The sequence below is a fragment of the Bombus pascuorum genome, chromosome 6, assembly GCF_905332965.1.
Source record: "Bombus pascuorum chromosome 6, iyBomPasc1.1, whole genome shotgun sequence".
In the NCBI taxonomy this organism is placed as follows: domain Eukaryota; kingdom Metazoa; phylum Arthropoda; class Insecta; order Hymenoptera; family Apidae; genus Bombus; species Bombus pascuorum.
In genome coordinates, this window is record NC_083493.1 from 3,677,034 (window position 1) to 3,697,538 (window position 20,505).

General features: G+C 42.0%; 1 protein-coding gene across 2 annotated transcripts in view; it reads right to left on the minus strand.

Moving 5' to 3' along the window:
- LOC132908009 (transcription factor AP-2-epsilon) overlaps positions 1-7,584 on the minus strand; it is a 202,637-nt gene extending 195,053 nt beyond the window's left edge. For both annotated transcript variants that reach the window (XM_060961526.1, XM_060961525.1), the window contains exons 1-2: positions 6,502-7,584; positions 4,640-4,831 (exon numbers count right to left, since the gene is read on the minus strand). In XM_060961526.1, the coding sequence (XP_060817509.1) occupies positions 4,640-4,675 (36 nt within the window). In that variant the 5' untranslated portion in view covers positions 4,676-4,831; positions 6,502-7,584. The remainder of the gene's footprint in view (positions 1-4,639; positions 4,832-6,501) is intronic.
- Positions 7,585-20,505: the final 12,921 nt, after the last annotated feature.

Sequence of the window (20,505 nt, forward strand, 5' to 3'; positions counted from 1 at the left end):
ATTGTGTAAAACATAGCAATAAATCATTGATAATGAGAAGAAATATAATATCTATGCTTCGATGTTACTTGGTTAAACATTATCGATACATTATTCCACGGTCAAAATGGCATTCATATCTGAATAGATTTCTTTTAGACATCAAAAATTCCTTCCAAAAGTTTTGGCAGCTGTACAATCTGCAAATCTTCGAGGCCGCGCAGCGGTAAACGTCAAACGGCGGAATGAAATCGAAATTCAATTTCTCGTCCCTCGTGATATCCGTTCGGTGCGCGAGAATCTCCCTCGTGAAACCATCATACGATTACGCTAATTCGGGTATCATTTATTTTTCGTTCACCCTTCCTTTTCTTTCTTACCCTCCATTACGTCGCTCGCCGCGCAAACGAGCCATCCAACCCCCACCTTCAACCCTCTCCTTTCCTATACCTCGTGAGCTGCTCCATGGATCGAGCAACTTTGAAGTGCGCCGAGTTTTTGATGTAGCCACCAACTGTTCCTGTCTCGTTCACCATGCAAAGCAGTGAATCACGCATTAGGCTAAGATGAAGAGACAAATAATCGGAGTAATCGAGCGACCAATCTACGAGGCAATTGCTTACATCGCGATAGTGTTAAACAAACAACTTTACTTTTCTGCGAGTTCAAATCCAAATAAAAGAGATATCGATCATACTGCGTTCATTGATATCGTTTTCGGACAATCTGACAAGCGAACTTTATACATCTCGGATAATGCTGTTTAATTAAACAGGTGCTGGATCTTATATTCCATAACGATATGATGTCTGAGCTAACGCAGTTCACAAAAGATTTTAGAAATACTGTCAGTTGGCGAACTAATGACCTATTTATTTTTGAAATTTTATAAACGATAATATATCACAGAAAAATTCGGAGGCGAAGTTTATTCGTTACTAAAGTCGTTTATCAACGATTTAAAAATTAGAAAAATTATTAGGCAATATTTAAAGGTTAAAAATCAATCAATAAATGCTTTAACATTCGTTGCGACAGAGACAAGGCATCGAATGACTTTAAAACGAAGATGCTAGTTACATGACTTTTCACAATACGAGGGGCAATTTATGTCGTACCTGTCACGCCATCAAAAGAATTGGAGGGAAATCGTAAAATTCGTCCGGTCGTTGTTCACTTAATCGAAGCCGAAGAACGCACTCTGTTCCCTACGACACAAGTCGTCGGTTTAACGCGCGGACACGAGCGCGAAAGTCGAGTGGATGGCGAAGACAAATATGCGGGGGACACGAAACCGCGCTTCAGCCTCTTAACTCATCTGATTCCGAGAGAAAGCACATGCGTGTACGAATGCACGTGCGTGCACACGCGCCCGGCCACCTATATGAAATATTGCTCGTATGTTGTTCAGTGGACATACTGCTTGCTTTGGTGGTTTCCCTATCCTTTACGCCGGTTCGATCAGGGAAGATTGGTGGAAATCGCAGAGGACGGATGGACAAACAAACGGGGACAAAGATAAAACGTGATAAAGGTGAAAGTAAGAGAGAAAAAGTAACAAATCCAACACGTGGGACCGAAGTATTAATTCCACGTTCGATGCACCCCCTGTTATTTCAAGCAAAGACACAAGCCGACGCTTGCCTTTGCCACGCGTACGCATCATACTTTATTGGAAAATGTGTAAATACTATGCTACCCTCCCTTTGGCTTCTTTCTTCTTTTTTCTATATTTTTATCTTGTTTTTGACACGCGCTGTTTTACTCATTTTGAAGATTGGGCTCTACTTGCAAGTAAATATAAAATGCAATGACATTTGCTTCAAAAATTCATATTTAAGAGAAAAGAGTTATCAATTACTACTATATACATTGTGTACAATATGCTGCTTGGAATTTATTAATACAGAATTATTCGTTAAACGCAATATCTCGTTAAACATATTACGCGATATAATTCTCTTTTTGTAGTAAGATCACGAAATCGATTGAAATGTAGAGTAGAGATTTCAAACATCTGACATGCAGATATAATAAGAATCACAAACTACAGAATGTTTAATATTAAAATGATAATTCGAGTGTTATCTTTACGAAAATGGAGCCTGGCTAAACGTTGAAAAATGAATTCTAACTGTGTATTCTCCGGACCGGAAGAGGCGGCTGCGATGCCAAAACTACCGTCTTTTAGACAAGCTAGGTAAAGCTAGTAAAGTTCTCTAACAATATAATTCGATATGGACTGAGTCTGCCTAAACGTGTTTCCGTTATCCGCTATGGTTGAGGCCTTACATTTCCTGCCGTCGCTATGTGATTTCCGTGACTACCGAAGGGGAATCTTGATACCCGCCATACTGTGTCGAATATGTTTCGACGATTACCGATGTTTTTCACCACACGAATGACCTTTTTTAGGTTTCCCTGCAATCCTATTAACTTTTTACCGTCGAGAGAAATTTCTTCTAAACGAAAGTCTGATGTGTACGATTAATTTTTCATGACCACCTCTGATTCGATAGCAGCTGATTTACTTCGAAACTGCTCATGTTGGTAACTTTCTTCACAGGGTTAATTGTTTTTAAGTGTTCACCATTATAATTGACTAATTTACCTTCAAAATTACACCAAAGAACATTTATCTTAAATTATAAAATGTATCTTAATATCCATTAGTCCTCATATAAGAAAATGTCAACAATGGACTTTGTAATTAAAATAATTAAATTTCATAGTAGAAATCTGTCATTGTCACGCATAACAGCTGAGAAGCCAGTACCTGTTTCGATCCAACTTACTCTCTAAAGCAAATATCCAATTTAACAATGTGACAAAATTAAAACAACGCTACTCTTAATTCCATGAAACAACAGATCCACGATGAACCTAAGCTCGACAATCGCTGGTTGAATATTGCCTAATTTACGTTCATCTCTGCACACGGCGTCGTTTTTCAGCAGGCGTAATCGCGCAAACTCGTTCCCCACATCGCATACAGAATGTCGGGACGCGAATCGAGCGTCGCTAATTTGCCTCGATAATGACTGCAACTACAGCGGAGAATTAACCGGCGAAAAGGGAGCCGAGTTGCCGCGGCTCGATCCGTATCTGTCGCCTGGTTGGCTGCTTTATGAATGGGGAGGAACCTCGGTGATCGTCGCGCGATCACGGAAGAAGATTGATCTGTCCCCGGTGATCTGCGACGTTTATTAGGAATGCCCGAGGTAACAGGCTGCACCGGCTCGTTTCGTCCGACTGAGCGTTCAACACGATCCACGAGTTCTCTTTTATGGTAATAGCTCGAAATCGGGGCACGCGACCGACGATCTTAAAAATCCTGTTCAGAGTCGCATATCTATTCAAGTGGCGTTCTTTTACAAAAAGTGAATTCAGTCTGCATTTCGGAGAAATCGAATGCTAGATTTAATTAAACGAATTTTACGGGATTTTATTTGATCATAAGAATTGAAAATTAACAGGATACAAACTAGTAAATCTAAGCGAGGAGTTGGTTTGCAGGAAGCTCGGAAATGAAAATTTAAATTGTAGCAAATTGGTGTTTTTACTTTTGCATACGTTTGGCTTGTGTGTCTAACATTGGTCCTATTTTACTTGTGGTATATCTGTTGTGTTGTTCAGCATATTTATCACACGATATATACATTTATACGGTGTACAAATATTAATAGAAAAACTTTAAATAAAGCTCGAGTAATCAAAAAGACGGATATATATATATATATGTATATAGAGAGTAATATTGACAGATAATTCCGGACTAAAAGCTACTCCTATTTCAGTCCATTGAATAACTGATCATCCGTTATAACATAATCACATTGTTTGAGAAAATTATGTATATTACAGGTTCCATCAAATTTTATCGCGCAACAATAGTATACATATTATACAAGGCCCATTTAGTGCCCTTATCTAAGCTATTTAACATTCGATCTCAATTGCAGCGAACAGAAACTGAATATTACTTGCGAAACGCGTCCGCGTACTAGACATTTTATACTAGCATTTTCAACACGCCAGTGATTTCTAACAACGCAAAATGAACAACGCAAATTCATCGCGTGCACAACTCGGCACCCATAAAAGCAATCTATTCGTCAACAAATATTTACCATCTAAATTATTGCACTTTCCACGAATTAAGCGACACAGCTTCGCGCGTTACCTCTGTTCGGCATACAACTACGTATTTACACGATGTAATTGCATTTACATATAATCCCAACCGACTTTTATACGCCACGGTTCGTCAAGCATTTCTCTTAACTTTTGCACAGTTAACGCGTGTCGAAAAAGCCGAATTAATTGAGCCACTCGAATCGTTCGACTATTCTCCATTGTAGGAGGAACATTGTACAGACTGTGCCAGTAATAACGAAACGATCGTGGGAGCAATTGCCAGTAGTCACACTTTTCCATGAATAGGTATTATAGCAATCTTTGGTAGAAAGTATTCTACTATCTGCAAAATAGAATCTAAAAAGATACGAATGGCAATATACTTTAGTAACTACTGTATGGTACTTTATGTGTACAAGAATTATCAATTTGTTTTGTAAGAATGTAACAATAGATTTTTGACCGTTCTGTTGTAGCTTGCGTTCCGATGAAAACACAAGTGAAAATTGAAATTGACACTTACCTGCCAGGCATTGGAGTCCAGAGCGAGATAAGACATATTGTTGTTAGTGTCCTCCGTGATTGAGAAAATATTGTAGATCCTCAGAACCCGTTGCCAGTTGGCACTTCGTCAATATGAAAGTTCTCACTCACGTCCCGAGCTGATTGGTAGGCGGCATCTTCCGTCGGTGGCTTCCACAGCGTGAAAAATGTCCTGCAAACATATTTGTTAAGAATTTTATTATATACAGTTGGACACACAGGATTGATTAATAGAGAAAAGGTAGAAAAGAGATTTTTATGGATTTGCATATTGTAATAACATTGTGACAACTACGATGTAGAATAAGCACTAAAAAGAAAGAAACATATCTATACATATCTCATAATAATTGATTACACTGATTCTATATTTAAAGCTTAAAATACTACTAATTGCTTACGTGACCGTTTACATCATTATCCATTCGTTTCATATTTCTTCTATTACACCATATTGTATTATTACTACGGTTTTCGTTCTTGTTTTCATTCGTTCATTACTATGCTATATTTCAAGAGACAATAAAAGAAATTTCATTTATACAGAAACAAATAAACAAACACAAACAATTCATATATGTATATATTCTACGATTGAAAGCATTCAATTTCAGATAAACCTAATAGATTAAATTTAGGTAATATTTACTTCAACGAAAATAAATTTTTATGGCAAACAATTCAAACTAATGGAAATATCGCTAATTTTAACCGAACAATGCAATATTTATGCGGAAGTGGTTCTTCACTACAAACTTAACATGTTTTGAAATGGAATGAAATTCGCTGAAATCAACGAGGACGATTATATGTAACAATTCCGAATGTGTTAATAACGATATGTATGCATTTATTTCTATACGGCAACAATGCTAAAAGCTCGACCGTTATAATCCGCGCTTACAATAAAGCATGATGATGCATTTTCGAATTTTCTATCAAATCTACCAAAACTAGTATTCGAAAAAATCAAAGAACAATACAGGCGTATGAAGATAGCAGAGAGTTTAATGGAATGTAAGAAAAAATATATAAACAGCGTGAATAGAAGCCGAATTCAGAAACGAGCGATTAAAATAAATACGAAGGCACGGACAAGAAGAAAACTGAAAGTTGTTCGAAAAAATGTGAATTATACTGTCGTCGTTTCAAATCCCCCGGGCGCTCCGTCAACGGATAGAGAACTTAGTTAAGCAAAGTTAAATACGGCTCCCCGAGGTGGCACGACCACTTTTTAATTGTAAACACTTTCACGAAACGAAAAGATAACTCGAGTTATCCCGGTACACGGTGATTTCATAAGTCGATATTGCTCTGCTATTCGACAAAAAATACATAATTTCGTTATTTATATTATTTATTATATCGCTATATTCGAGATAATGATTCGATTAATACATGCTCACGGTGACCAATAGTTTAATGGTACTTATCGTGTAGATATTACGATTATAATTAGGCGTAATCAGCACTTGAAAGTACGAATTATGTAAATTTCACTTTTTAACATGACGTTTCCATATTAAGTACCTTGGAATGATAAATCAGGAATTTAACGAGGGCTTGATACGAACGACATAAAAATTATGTAGATAAGTATCCTAATTATTGAGTCTAGATTATAGAGTTCTTAAGAACAAACTGAAGCGAGTCACAAAATTGATTTAGAATTCCTCAATATATCGATCAATTGCACAAAAACAGCACCGGGTCTTCTTTCATTGAAAACGAAACAAGCTTACGTAACCTATACTCGTTGGCAGATAACCTTAAATGTCATGTAACCGGAGAAAGAAATCACGAAAAGCAGTAAAACAGAATAGAAAACTCTCACGTACTCACCACAAGTTTCTTGGAATAAATTAACAGATTGTTCACGCCGAAACACACCAAAATTAGTCCCAGACGACCATATAATTGAAATCACAGCGACACAGCGTCGTTCGTTCCAGACGTTTTTTGAGCGCGAAAACGGAGTAACGCCACACGTCACGAGGGGTCGTTCGCAGAAAAACACTCGATACGTTCTCGCGATTGATACGTGGTTTGATTCGCGCTTAGAATCGCGTAAACAAGACTACGAAATTACAACTCCTCTCACTCGTGTCAGTAGCCCCGCGAGGATGCACCGTGTCCACGGCTCGCGAAACACAAGGAAAGCGTGTGCGTCGCGACGCGATTCCAAACGTAACTATAATGTGTGTGCTGGTGCTAAAACGTCGTCGCGTTTCCAAAGATTTTTGTTCTATTTGCAAAAGGACGACACGGTAAACGGTTTTCAGGTTAACTTCTAACGAGAAAATCAATTCGATCTCTCTTTCTTTTCGGTTGGCCTATTGTTTTCGAATATACGCACTCGCGCACGCTTACTCACATACACGACCAAGGCCCGGTAACCTAATCCTCGGCTAGATTAGCAAGGGCTAATTCGAAATGCAACCCGCGTCGTCCTCTCTTTCTCATCGACTTCTCGATCCCCTTCTTGCCCTCTCTTTTACTCGCCTCCCCTCTCCCTACCTTTCGCCTTTTCTTGTGCGATATTGTTTCGTCCTTCGACTCGTGCCTCTCTCCTTCCCTCTCTTTCTCGCTCCTTCTTTCCGTTCTCCCTCTACCTTCCTTTCTCACTCTCTCTTTATTTCTCTTTGTCGCTCTCACACCCTCGCTGTGACTACTTAGACGATGGCTCGTATAATCGGCAGACACTACGATATCAGTTGGCAGTAGGAGGACACGAAATTTTGTGGATACTAATAGAAGACAGTGGTCCGTGTGCCGCGATATAAAGACGCGTGGACGAGAACGAGGATGGAAACGACGACCAGCGCGACGATACACGACAGGAAGGAAGAAAGTGACTTTTGTACGTTGTACCTCCCCCGGTGTGTGTTGCCACCGCACGTGGCGCGTCGCGACGTCGCACTGCGCTTGAGGCAAGAGAGGCGCCGCGGCGCCCCCCAACTCCTCTCGAGAGCCACCCTTAGTAAACCACGCTCCCTACCTCCTCATCCTCCCTTTCGCTTCGTCAGCCCGCCCGCCCGCACCTGCGGCGCGTCCACCGCCAACCTTCCCCTACTCGTTGCACCCCACGGGGGTGTGGTGCCTCCGCCTCCAGTCACATGACGGACCCTGCGCGGCCTCCCTACTGTACGCAGCTGCCGGCGGGGATAGCCTAACCTAACCTACATGATTGCGCGATATAACCTATATGAGCGCGCTTCGTTTAACGCGCCGAGCTTCGTCAACCGACCTACCGATCGCGTATCCTCTTCTCTGCTCTCGATTTCACAATTTTCTCTTCCTGTATTTACATTGGTCGATAAACTCATGTCACTGTATTTAAATTATATATTAAAATATCACAGCAGAGACTTTTACGAAACGAGACCATATTTAGAAGTAGAAACTTTAAAAAATGCGCTGTAATATTTTACTGGTGTTGAAATTAGGATGTCTACCGATATGTATTCGCATACGAATTAGCAGTGAAGAGAGAAAAAGAGAAAAGGGAGGTGGTGAAAGAGATCCAAAATACAACGAACGTACAAGATCGAATAAGCGATCGACGCGTATTCCTGGTTGTCGCGTAGACGATGCGTGCGTGTATGCGTGTGCGTGACGAGGATAGAAGGCTGGTTTCAGCACACCACACCCTCCGCACCTCTAATCCTAGAACGAACTGTATGACTGTATGACGCCAATACATTTGTACGGCGTAATACGAAAAGGACGACGAATGCTTAGCATCGTCTGCGCATGACCGATCGATGCCCCTTCCTCTTCTACAATCATCCCTCCTGACGAGCGACTACTACGCTACTACTGTACGTAACCCGACTTCGTATCACCCCACCATCCTGTCCCCAGCGAACTGGGACTACCACGCTACAGCCCCTTTCTTCGTACAGCCCTGCTGTCGCTACCTCTACTGCCCATCCCACTACATGCTTTTACCCCCGGTTCTAGAATGAGAGAAAGATCAAGGGAAGGGTGCAAACTGAAGGAGTAAAAGCGGTGGAGCGGGGAGGAGTGAAGCGAAGAAGAACACGTCAAGACGAGGCTTCTGTTTTTCCCTCTGGAGATTTCGGCAGGTCTTCACGCCGTCGCTGTTTCTGTTCTCATTTTCTTCATCCCTTGTCTTTTTACCCTGTATCTACTTCTGGCTTTCTACCGTTCCATGCGCGCTCCCGTTGCATTCTTCTTTCTCTAACCCTAGTCATGAATACCATGAATCTTGAATTCGACGGACCTCCCGGATAGTGGTTCCTTTCCCTACAAACTCATAACAGATCGATTCTCTGCGATTTTTACAATGGTAATGGTAAATCGATTTCTGTTCAACGTGTTATGGATTTTAGCGTTACCAGCAACGTTTTTGATCGGAGAAAGTAGCGTAACATCCAGGAAGACATTGCGAATAAGGCAAACAATCAGTCATTGCGATCGATAATAAACCAAACCACGGAAGATATATTAACCGTTATTCGTAGAGTTTTTGTGTTTTAAAATCCCATAGAAAAGTGATTACCTTCGTGAAGAAGCCACGATACACGTCACAACGTGCCTCCAGTTACCCTGATCGAACTCTAAACTCGCGCAAGAGGTCAAACCGTCCATCTTCTTGCTGGAGAGCGGCGCACCACGCCTATGTTAAATCGTGACTCGATCGAGGAGGAGGAAGCACCGGTGTTATATTAGCGCCCAGGAACAACCTGATGCGATCCTTCGGGGTATCCACGATGGTTCGTGAATAGCCCGTAGAGAAAGAAGCGAGAAATGCAAGATCGACAAACAACGGATCGGCGTTGCGCAATTAACGAGACCAACCGATTGAACTCGAACTCGAAGCAACATCGAGTGGGTCGACCAGGTCAAATCGAGTCGAGTACCTTCGTAGAGTCGTCACTGGCTTGGCATAGCACCGTAGATGTTCGATATCTCGAGCGTAGTTGTGTTGTTCTACGAACAATGCGCACTGTGCAGACACCGAACCAATACGATATGCAAACTCCTCGACAAGGAGGATGTTCAAAGGAAGGGAATTAAAGTTCTCGTCGTCCCTGTATCTACCTATCAGTGGCCGCCAGTTGTCCGGCCTCTTCCTTGCTCGAGAGCATGAATTAACGTCCAGTGCGAGTAGAATGTCAAATGAGGTTCGGTTATTATGGTGTTTAAGTTATGTTTTTTCCTTATGTTTCCCGAATCGATGAGTAAGCTTTTTTAAAGGCACAGAGGATGCGATTAAGGGTGCAGAGCGAACAGAATTCTGAGAAATTGGCTACTACAGCGAGAAAACACGTTTGCGTGTAAAAACGTAGTAATGAATGAAAGGCGGAAAGCGAAAGGGCGCGTGGAATGTTGCTAATGATAGTTGTAAACGAGAATGGTAAGAGATTACTCCAAAGAGGAGGGAAGAAACACTTGATGCACCTTGTAATATGAACCTAATCATAATGCGAGGAAGACAAATTTGATTTTGAATTATGGGAATGTTAAGTACTTCCCAGATTTCAAAGTTGCAAATATTCCAGAGAATGCTGGTAATACTGGTAAGACGACGTAAATGCGTGAGTATCGCAGTAAAACTATAAATTCGAAAAAAGCCATATACTACGATCTATAGTGATCATACCTGATGAAGTTTCTTTTGTATTTAATTTTCCTCGCCTAACGCTATTCACGACGAAAGCCATTAAGAAATTAGCTTACCTCGTTGAACGATGTACGTACGGTCAAAGACCGAATCTTTCCTATAACTAAACTTCAGCTAACCGAGAAGTCACTCTCTAAGAAATCTACTATAATCCACTTTGTTCCCGAACACATCACATTATAACGCCATAACTCGCTCGTGTGATGCAATTTAACTACTACATCATTACTCCCAAAGTTAAGCTGGTGTAAGTTGGAAATTACTAGTTAAATTGCATATATCCATGCAAGAGCCGAGAGCGCTGTGTAATCTGCCCATGTGTTTATCTATCGGTAGGTAGTCTGGCATATACTGTGGCCCCTCTCCATCATCGAGATGGTCACGGAGACCATCTTACCCTAATTACCTAATAATCCGAAGCGATGACCTAACTTTGGCCGTGTCTAAGTGGTTTCCGCGTCGCAGCAAGTTGAATGATGTGTCTATAACTCTGGCAAATTCTAATAGACATACTCGAAACGCGTATAAACTTGATTACTCTGTAATATCCATCTTTTCCTCTCCAACAAATAAATATTGATATTAACATTCTCGCGATGTTTAAGCGAAATACTTGATAAATCAATTTCTCCGTAAATTCACTTGTTTAATGGAAATGTGATTCGAACAGTTCCATAAATTATAATTTTTCTTTTTACATATAGTCTTCTATAACGGATAGCGACAAATTTATTTGATCAAATTTATATCTTTCATATTTTTAAGTAAAAATATTTCACAACACATTTAAACACAAACCTTTCATTGTCGTTCGATTTATTGTGCAACAACATTTGAAACGAGCTAAAAAATAACGAATTTCACATATAGCATTACATGCGTTAGTGTAACAAACTCAACCTGACATGATTCCATTTTCCATCCGAGTTTCTCTTTTACAACAGTCTTTTTCGCGTAAACATCTTTATACGCGAACGAAAGATCCCGATTGGTGGAACGACAGAATCAATAGATCCCGGATGATCCGTCTACTGCCATAAACAGATCCTTCGAAATCGATACTGATCCCTATTGATCATGAGGACCGCAAACGCGACGCGTCCTCCATGTATATCCTTTCACGTTTCACGAACAGCTCGAGGCTGTCAGGTGCTACCGCCGTCAGGACCATAAAAATGTGCGTATCTGGAGCTGATTTTTCTGAAAACATTCGTGCATCTTGAAAGCCCACTGAATAACCTCCTCTCCTTTTTTCCTCCGCGGGCGGTGAAGAGCTTGTTGACTTAAGCGCGTGGCAAATTTCGTCTTTTCAAACGTTTTTCTTCCTCGAATACGGCTCGTTACCCCACGCTACTTCGAAGATTACACCCACGAAATGATTCAAGGTACTGCATCACATTGTTCCGATCTTTTTGTGAACTCTTTTTCTTCTTTTTTTTTTTTTTGATACTGAATTTCTTTTTAAATTGAGATTATTTAAGGACAACCATATAAACGAATGTTTAAATGTTTACTATATTGTGTCAATAAGCATCCTGTTAAAGAATGTATTACAAAATATTTAAACGTGAAGCGTTCACGGTTGAACGGGATTGATTCAAAGATAACGGTAACTTATGCGATACGACGGACACAAATTACATAGTAAATTTATAAAAAAATTTGCAATTATCATTTCTTTCGATGATTTCATATTACAAGAAATTGTCTTTTGATCGTGATTTCCGACAAGTACAAATATGACGAAAACATAATAAATACGATTAAGCAATAGTAATTTATTCCATTAAATATCCGATACTTTTTCTTTGCACGTTCAAGTTCGACGGTAGACTTTGAGATAAGAGACTGGAAGTCGAACTTTCGTAATTACAATAAACAAGTCTCGGTTGCCACGGCAAAACGCCCCGCTACAAAGTACAAACGCCTCACGGTAATGGCATGCAAATTGTTGGTTTACCTAACGTCTGGACTCCGTGGGTTCGGTTGAAATGTGATTTCTTACTACTTTGAATCCGAACGGGGTTTACCGCCCTTTGAAGCCCCACGATATTTTTGTAAGAGGGTTCACGTTTCAGCGCGAATGGAATATCGAGCACGATATTATCGCGGATTTCTTTCCATCGTGATGGAGATTGTATTTTTTTCTCTAGAATTGAGAGAAACAATTTATTTCTAGAAAGTGAAAATATCAATTTAGGTATTGTTAATATATCAATTGATTAAGGACGTCCAGAATTTTAGATTCATCCTTAAATGTAATTTAACAAACTATTAAGCGTTTCATGCTGTTGCAAAACTTTAACTATTACTGTTCAATGATATTTCTTCACTTAATAAAGAAATAAAAGGATAATCGATTACTGTATTACGTATTGCACTTTACATATATCGATATTGTTCTAGCCAATTAGATAACAACCACTCTTCCAGTAAAAAGATACACGCTGAATATCCATAAAATTACAATATAGGTACAATTAACTGTTCCAGCAATATCCTTCGAGTGCAACTCAAGTCCTCGTAATTTTTCGTCGAATACTCGACCAAGGAAAGCTGATATCTTCCACCCTCCAGGAAAATTTCTCGACCGCGACGTTTTGAATAACAATATGTTCCACTGTCGAAACCACAAGTCTCGCAGCATCTCGATCCTCGATAGACCGAAGCGTCCCGAAATTAGCGCTCATCCGTGCGAGGTAAAACACGGAAAGACGTATGCATATAAGAATAGGTACTTGTATTCCTATAAGTAGGGTGATTCTAATAACAGTATGCCAAGCCACTCGTTCCACTATGAGCGACGTTCTGTCGGTTCTCGTGGCTACGCCGAATCGCCCGCAGCGTGGCGTGATCCAGTAGCATTTGAAAACGGCACACGACTCGATACTTCGACCGTAGTCTTTGCATCTTACGCGAGGAATAAAGTCCAACGGTGGTGCGCGATTTGTGCCATTATCCGGTGGATTCTAATAAGCGCGTGTCAATTCTTGTTGGAGCGAAGCTCCGACGCAGGATCTGGTAGCATAGTAGACCCTATCCTTGTGGAGAATTGTTCAGCCTATGGCGTGGTGTGCTCGAGTAGCGTTTGAAAACGAACCCAGTGACCGGTGCGGCATCCTCCTGCACGAATTCCAAGCTGAACATTGTCGGTAGGTAAGCACGTCGTGAAGCACGTTACGCCGGTGCACAGGCTACAGCTCTTAATTCGTGATAAAACATTGGTTCGGTCCTTATTGAACATTCAACGGTGCACCTACGGCGCGAACACAAGCCAGACATCCTCTCCCCTTGCGCTGGAATTTCTACGAGACATACGCGGGATGCAGGCTAAAAGCTTGTTCGGATTGGTTCGAGGTCGAAGAAAGCGGCAACGGGTGTGCAAATCAGGCAAAAAAAACCACCATGAAGAACATACAAGCGTCGTCGCGACCACCGAGCCGCGCTACAGAGTATGTTTGAGAGTACGTTTTGTGTTCCTTCGAAGCCTGTACGGCTCGTGCAGGGTTGCGCGACTAAGTGACGCATTAGCATAATTGCCTGTAGAAGGAAGCGATTTTTCCGCAGCGCGATCTTTCGTTCTTCGGTGAAACGACCAAGAGGAGAAAAACAGCAACCCCGGCGGCTGCCTTGAGGAACGTTTAATATCCGCGTTATTGCCGACGTCGTGCGTTCATTACGCTTCCGTTACAATTAAACATGAAGGTATATATCATATGATCGAGAGGTAAAATTTATCGATAACGGGCTCTTCAGTTGCAATCTCGTTTCGTTTGTACGATAACCCGCCCACCGATCGTATACATATGTATATCGTTACCACATATGTATATGTACCGAGCATGTATATGCGACGGATTCCTCGGAAACGCGAGCGTCCTGCACAAAGAAGAAGGGAAACAAGAAGAAGGAGAAAAGTCGAAGAAAGAGCGGCAGAGAAGAAAAGATTCGGGTCAGAGTCCTGGTACGGAGAACTCTCGAGAGAGAACCGGAGACTTTATCATCGCGCTCGGTCGCTCGCCTCTCTCATTAGTTGGCTGGCACGCCGCCCCCGGGGCCGGCCTGTGCGTGAGTTTAATCTGTGCGCGAAGCGAAGAGCGCGTGTATGCGTGAACTCACCGCTCGTCCTCGCTTAACGCGCGTCCGTCCCGTCGTGATGCCGCGCGCGTTTGCTCTCGCACACGAGGCCGTGTTTTCTCCGACACACGGTGTGCGCCGTTCGCCGCGCATTACAAACTTCGTAGACGCTCCGCTCGGCGTGTGCGTGCGGACGAGCGCGCGAGACTGGAGATGCAGCGTGGGCGGCGCGCACGCTACGGCATTCCGGAGCTGGCCCGGCAGCGGCACGAAACCGCGTAATATGGGAATGCGTGGAGGCTTGATTTTAAGTGGAGAGAACAAATATTCCTCCTTATACGCGTTGGCTAGACCTCAATTATCATGGAATCCCGACGGAGGGAGCCGAATAAATTCGAGGTTAGAACCGGGGACCTGCCAGAAATTCGCCGATCGGACACTGGGAAAAGATCCTTCGTAGAGAAGCTACGAGGTTAGAGGGATTTCACGCGATAAACAATATTGCTTGGTTCTTTCGTTGCCCTTTCACCTCTAAAGAATTCTACGGGTCTAAAGAATGGGTCGATTCTTTTCTTATGGCTTTCCTACGTTCCTACATTTTCTTTCCAGTAATTATACTTGTTTTAGTATCTGCGCTATAAAAATCGACAACATCAACCTCTGTGTAGCGATTTCCGTATATCATATGTTACAAATTCCATGACACGCGGAATGTTCCTCTCAAAATCTGGGAGTATCTTGAAACGATCGAAACATGTATTTTCATACACCAGCCACCCTCCGAGTCGCAATCGAGCGGGAAACGGCGGCGTTATTCGGGGAGCCAGTGACAACTTAAGAAAGGAAATCGTCCCCTGTCTCGTCGTGCACGATTCAGCGCGATTCTATCGGCGAAGGGATTCCTCGATGAGACAAGGGAAAGAAGAGGGATGGAAAGAGAGAAGAATGCATTCGTCATTACGCGGCTACGTGACGATCAAAAGGAGGCCTGCGGTATTTACAGCGAACAGGCACGATCGCGGCTACCCGATCGATCGTTTCGCTCTGTCGCAGGAACCCCAACCGAGCGTCGAGCAATTCTCGTTCTTCAAACAACGCCAATATGTTGGTTCGTGGGTCACTGCTTTGGCACGAAACTCGTACACACATGGTCGTGGCGGTGAGGGAAGAAACGGAGGGAAAGTGGAATGGGTCAGGGGTAGCGAGGAGCAAGGGAGTAGCGTCGTCTGTCGGGTATAGGGTGAAATTTAGTGCGGAATATAAGGGACCCTCCCGAGCTTGGCCTAAGGCGGGGTTTACAGCCCTCCTTGTGAATCTGGCCGTGTGCGCATACATTTTCAAAACTCACTTCGATCCACCAGGTTGGAAGGGATCGCATTGTCGGAGACAATTCTCTATCTTTTCCCTCTATCCCACCCCTGTTCCCTCCTCCTCCCCTCTGTTCCGTGGCTGGCTTCTTCCTTTTCACACGGGGCAGAGCCACGCGTCCGACCAACGGATACGAACCCAGCTTTCTCCAGAACTTGCCCCCTTTTCCGTTAGGTCGTCCGCGAAGAAAGGGATGCACCAACTCCTCCCAGTTTTCTGCCCTTTACACCACTTGGCGGCGACGCGTCCGACGGCCCAATTAAACTTTTAGTGCTCGCTTAACGCGTAGCTCGCGCGTCGTCTTCTCTGCTCAACCTCGCGGCACCGTGTTAACCGTCGAAAGTAAAGCCGCAACATGGTGCGAAGCGATCATTTTTTGCAAACGATAATCGAACTTTAAACGCGTTGATTTATTTATTTATCGACCATGTGGAAAGTAGAACTTTTATAAAGGATAGTTTGTATAACACTGAAAATAAGTACGCTGAAATTAAAGGTGATTATTTTTAAATAAATCAAATATTCGACGGAAAATATCTGTAGAAAACTAAACGAATTGCACGATTGTTGCTATTTGCATTTTTCCCATGAAATGAGAACGAACGTAGAAATAAAGTACAATATTATTTCAGTGGTAAAGTAAATAAATGTATGACAAATGCGTTGTAATTAAATTTGCTCAAATACGCGTTTTATTCAGCGATCAAACATCATCGATACAATTGTATAGTCGGAATTACTCTTCAATAACGATTCAATATTTTCAATGCTTAAAGCAAAGTGACGGAAAATAGAAAATAATATACACGAGGAATCGTATCGAGGTTTATTTTGTTAACGTTACATTATTTATACACATTTGTGCGTATATTTTCTTTCCGCGATTCAGCAATAAACGGTTGGTGAATTTAGTACTGAACAATTTTTAATGGTTGATTCCTGCGCACCCGTGATTTGGTATGAATCATTGATAATATTAATAGACGGCAATATGTCTAACGCACAATTTTCGGAGCAACGCGAGATCGCAAAACTGATAAATAAAAAAAAAGAGAAAAATAAAAAAAGTGAAAAAAATAAATAAAACCAACAGCTTCGAAAGTTATTTAACGTGCTAATTGCTCGGGCCACTTTATTTTATAGCGGACCCGTGGAAAATATAGATTCTGTAGTTAAAGTATTGAATTTCCGTGAATGTCGAGTGAATAAATGAAAATTCATGAGTAATCGCCGCCTCAGGCTGAATATTTTCGATCACTGCCAACAAACCGGGTCTCGCTCTTAAATCGTAGTCTTAAAAACATCATACCATTGTCCAAATATTATAAGAGGAATCATTTTATGGTTCGTTACTACATTCGTATACTTTGGCAAATTTGGAAAGAAAACTGGGCCGTTGAACTTTTACTTTTGAACCATAGATCATGTATATCTAAAAATATGAAAACTTATGCGAATATTAAAAGCGATACTTTTATTTTCCTAAATGAATCATGACACTATCTGGAAAGTATTGTTGTTTGGCTACTCGACTTTTTAATTCATAACTATTAAACTTGTGTTCTATTTCTCTATCCATGCAAAATATAAAAGAAGCTACGTCTACTCTTGAAAAGAAAGAAAAAAGAACTTTTATCCGAACGATTTGCAACAAAATGGCTCTGTATATTTTGCAAGATACTTGAAATTATCTAAATGATGGAAACGAAAGTTACAGCTAATTACGTAGCATGCGTGTAAGATTCCAATTCCTGACTTATATAGGGATACTCTGTTTATCGGTTGTCGTAGACAACGTGACGTCATTACAGCCGACCAGCTCACACGAAAGCAAAAATTACGAGTCGAAAGAAAAATTATGTCGGGGCTCACCCAGCGCGATCACGCGCACGTGGACGTGTACGCACGAGTTAAATCCTCTTGCTTCGCTCTTACAGTCGCAATCCTCTTTTCATTTCTCTTCGGTTTTCGTCCCTCATCCGGTCGATCTCAGCCTCCTTTTCCAGCTTCCCCAAAAGCATATTTCTCCTCTTGCCGTACGAGAAGTCGCGTTACCTGTGCGTATACTGATCCGTGCTCGGGCTCGTGCACATCCTCGCCTCGTGTCTTCTCTCTCTTCTTCTGGTGGTGTGCTTGTACCCGAGATATATATATATATATATATATTTTAGCGGCGCTCGAGCGCCCCGCGGGCGGTCCCCGAAAGTTTGCCGATTTAAGGATCAGGAGGAACATAAATTGAAAGTAATGGCTTGGTGTGTACGTGTCAGGTCGGATGTCGACGTGCATCGGGGCCGGATGACCGGCTGCCTCTCGCTGCGGCGGTTCTGACCCGACGGTGCAAACGTTGTCCTATCACGAAAGCCTCGCTTCTTTTTTGCTTACCATCGAGCTTTTTCAGAGGAGCCGGCGTGGTGTATACCATTCTACTACACCGGTGTGTACTGTCCTATCTGGTCAGACAGACTGCCAACCACGTTGCGTACTAATCCTGCGCGTGCTACGATCGCTACGCACGGCAGCTTGTAAAACAACATGGTACTTTGGTGTATACGCCATGCAGGTTGAACCCGAATGGGGCCACGTTCAGAAACTGGGAGCGAAGGAAGAGAAGAGGAAAAAGGAAGCACGCGGCGCGAAACGAAAGTGCAAGAGAAAAAGGACACAATCCCTGTATGCGCACGTGATAGGGATAGGGACAGAGAAAAGGAGACAACGAGAGAGATGAGAGGAACGTTCGTAGCCGTGGGCACGATAAGGTGTCTCGAGCCCCGGGTGGTGGCCAACCACCTACTGGGAGTTAAGAACTCTAAATTACGCGTGGACATGGGTTTATGTCTTCATCGGTTACAGCCAACGACCGGTCTCCGTGGAACTGACGTTCCGGTTATTCCCGGAGCTTTATTATTATATATTTCTCGCTTTTCCCCCGTTGCTCGTGTATAAATTGCTGGTCTGCGCGCAACGAAAAACAGGAGAAAAAGAAAAAGGGAGAGCAGGCAGCGAAAAAAGAAATGAAAAGAGGGAGACGAATAAGCGGTTCATAGTTGATATTGGATACGCGGGGGACCGGAGTCAAGTCGGACGTTCAACGAGAAATTAACCATGGCCTCTTCCATGCACCGCTTTTTAGCCCGTTGCTAATTAACAGGAATCGCGGAGTATGGGTTAATTAATTATTTTCGAACTCGTCGGTGTACCCGCTGTATCCAGCTTGTTTTCGTTTACGTTTCATACATTTTAATCGATGAAAATCGAGACGAACTTTTTTCCAGCACAATCGAACTTTATAAGGTATAAATCGTGAAAATTGTTTTTCACGATGTTCTGAAACAATTTTAATCGACCAAGCGAAATATCATGCACGTTGATTGACGCGGATTTCGATTTTTGAATAAAATGTTAAATATATAATACTCGACTATTGCGACGCGTGCATTATCGGTACTCGTTATAGCACATGAAACGATACAGAAGCCAGGACTGTCGAAAACCATGCGACTTTCTTATGGGGAAACGCCTTTAACATAACCTAATATCCTAACGCAGTTCAGTCATTTCCTGGTGGCCATATAGCCGTCCCTAAAGCGAGTCCCCGGGGAGAATTTTGTCAAAGGATCTTTATTCTACGCGGACGTATAATACACCATTGCGCCTCGAGCGAAAGGGAAACGTGATACGTGAGTGTCACACCGCAAAAATTTCGATTACGCATGAACGCGTTGAGAAAGATCGCCACCGACCTATTTCTTTCTGTAACGTAGTTTGTTGCGTCAAAAAATTCTAATTACAAACTCGACAGGATCTCGCGTGTGAAAGCCTGTAATTATTTACTACATTTTTCTCGCGTATCCAGGAGGTGCTCCACATAGAACATTTCTTTAGAAAAACGTGAAAAACCAGTTAACAGTGTCGCAAGAAAAACTTGTAATTTCCTTCTCAAATATAAGACACCATTCAGAAATCTATACTTCATAAAAAGATAATGTTAGATCAAAATAATATTATAAGTCCAGGACGTGAATTGTAATAAAACAAAGCAATATCTTATTTCTCGATTCGTTCACAAACACTATTGTTTAAACAACTATCCAGCCTAAAAATCTAACCGCACTGAAAACATCTCAAAGCGATTCAACTTAAAATGATGGCTGATCAAATGAATTTGCCATACTTTCAGTTTCATATCGTTATATCGTTTACAAGCATCGCGTTGAAAAACCATACGTATCATCGTCAATGCATCGGTGATTTCTTAATCATCTCTAGTTTTTTGCTGTTTGCAATTTGACAGATGAGTCCAGGAGTCCGTAGCAATCTAACGAACGCAGACGCACACACGATTGGCCGGATGCGACCATGCAGTTCGACTCCAGTTTTAAATATTGAAAACGTCAGGGCTTTGAAGCAACAGCCGACAGACTGCCGCGGACAGGAAAGCTCGCGTTTTGTTTGATGTTCAGAGTATTTTCAGAAATTTCAACATCGTACATCGCCCGAAAATCCTACCATCGATCGATCGAAATCGCGATTGGAAATTGACGGCGACCGTGTTTCCTCGCGGACAAGTACCGCGGGACGCATCCGGTGATATTTTAATAGCTGCGTAGCTAAAAAGTTTGACGCTCGTGTCACCGGTATGTGTTAATGCATACTTGATGAAACCCGACAATATAATCATATTGATTCATAAATATTTACGTATTAATACCTAACTAAATTAATAATAGTATTATAATAATAAACTATTA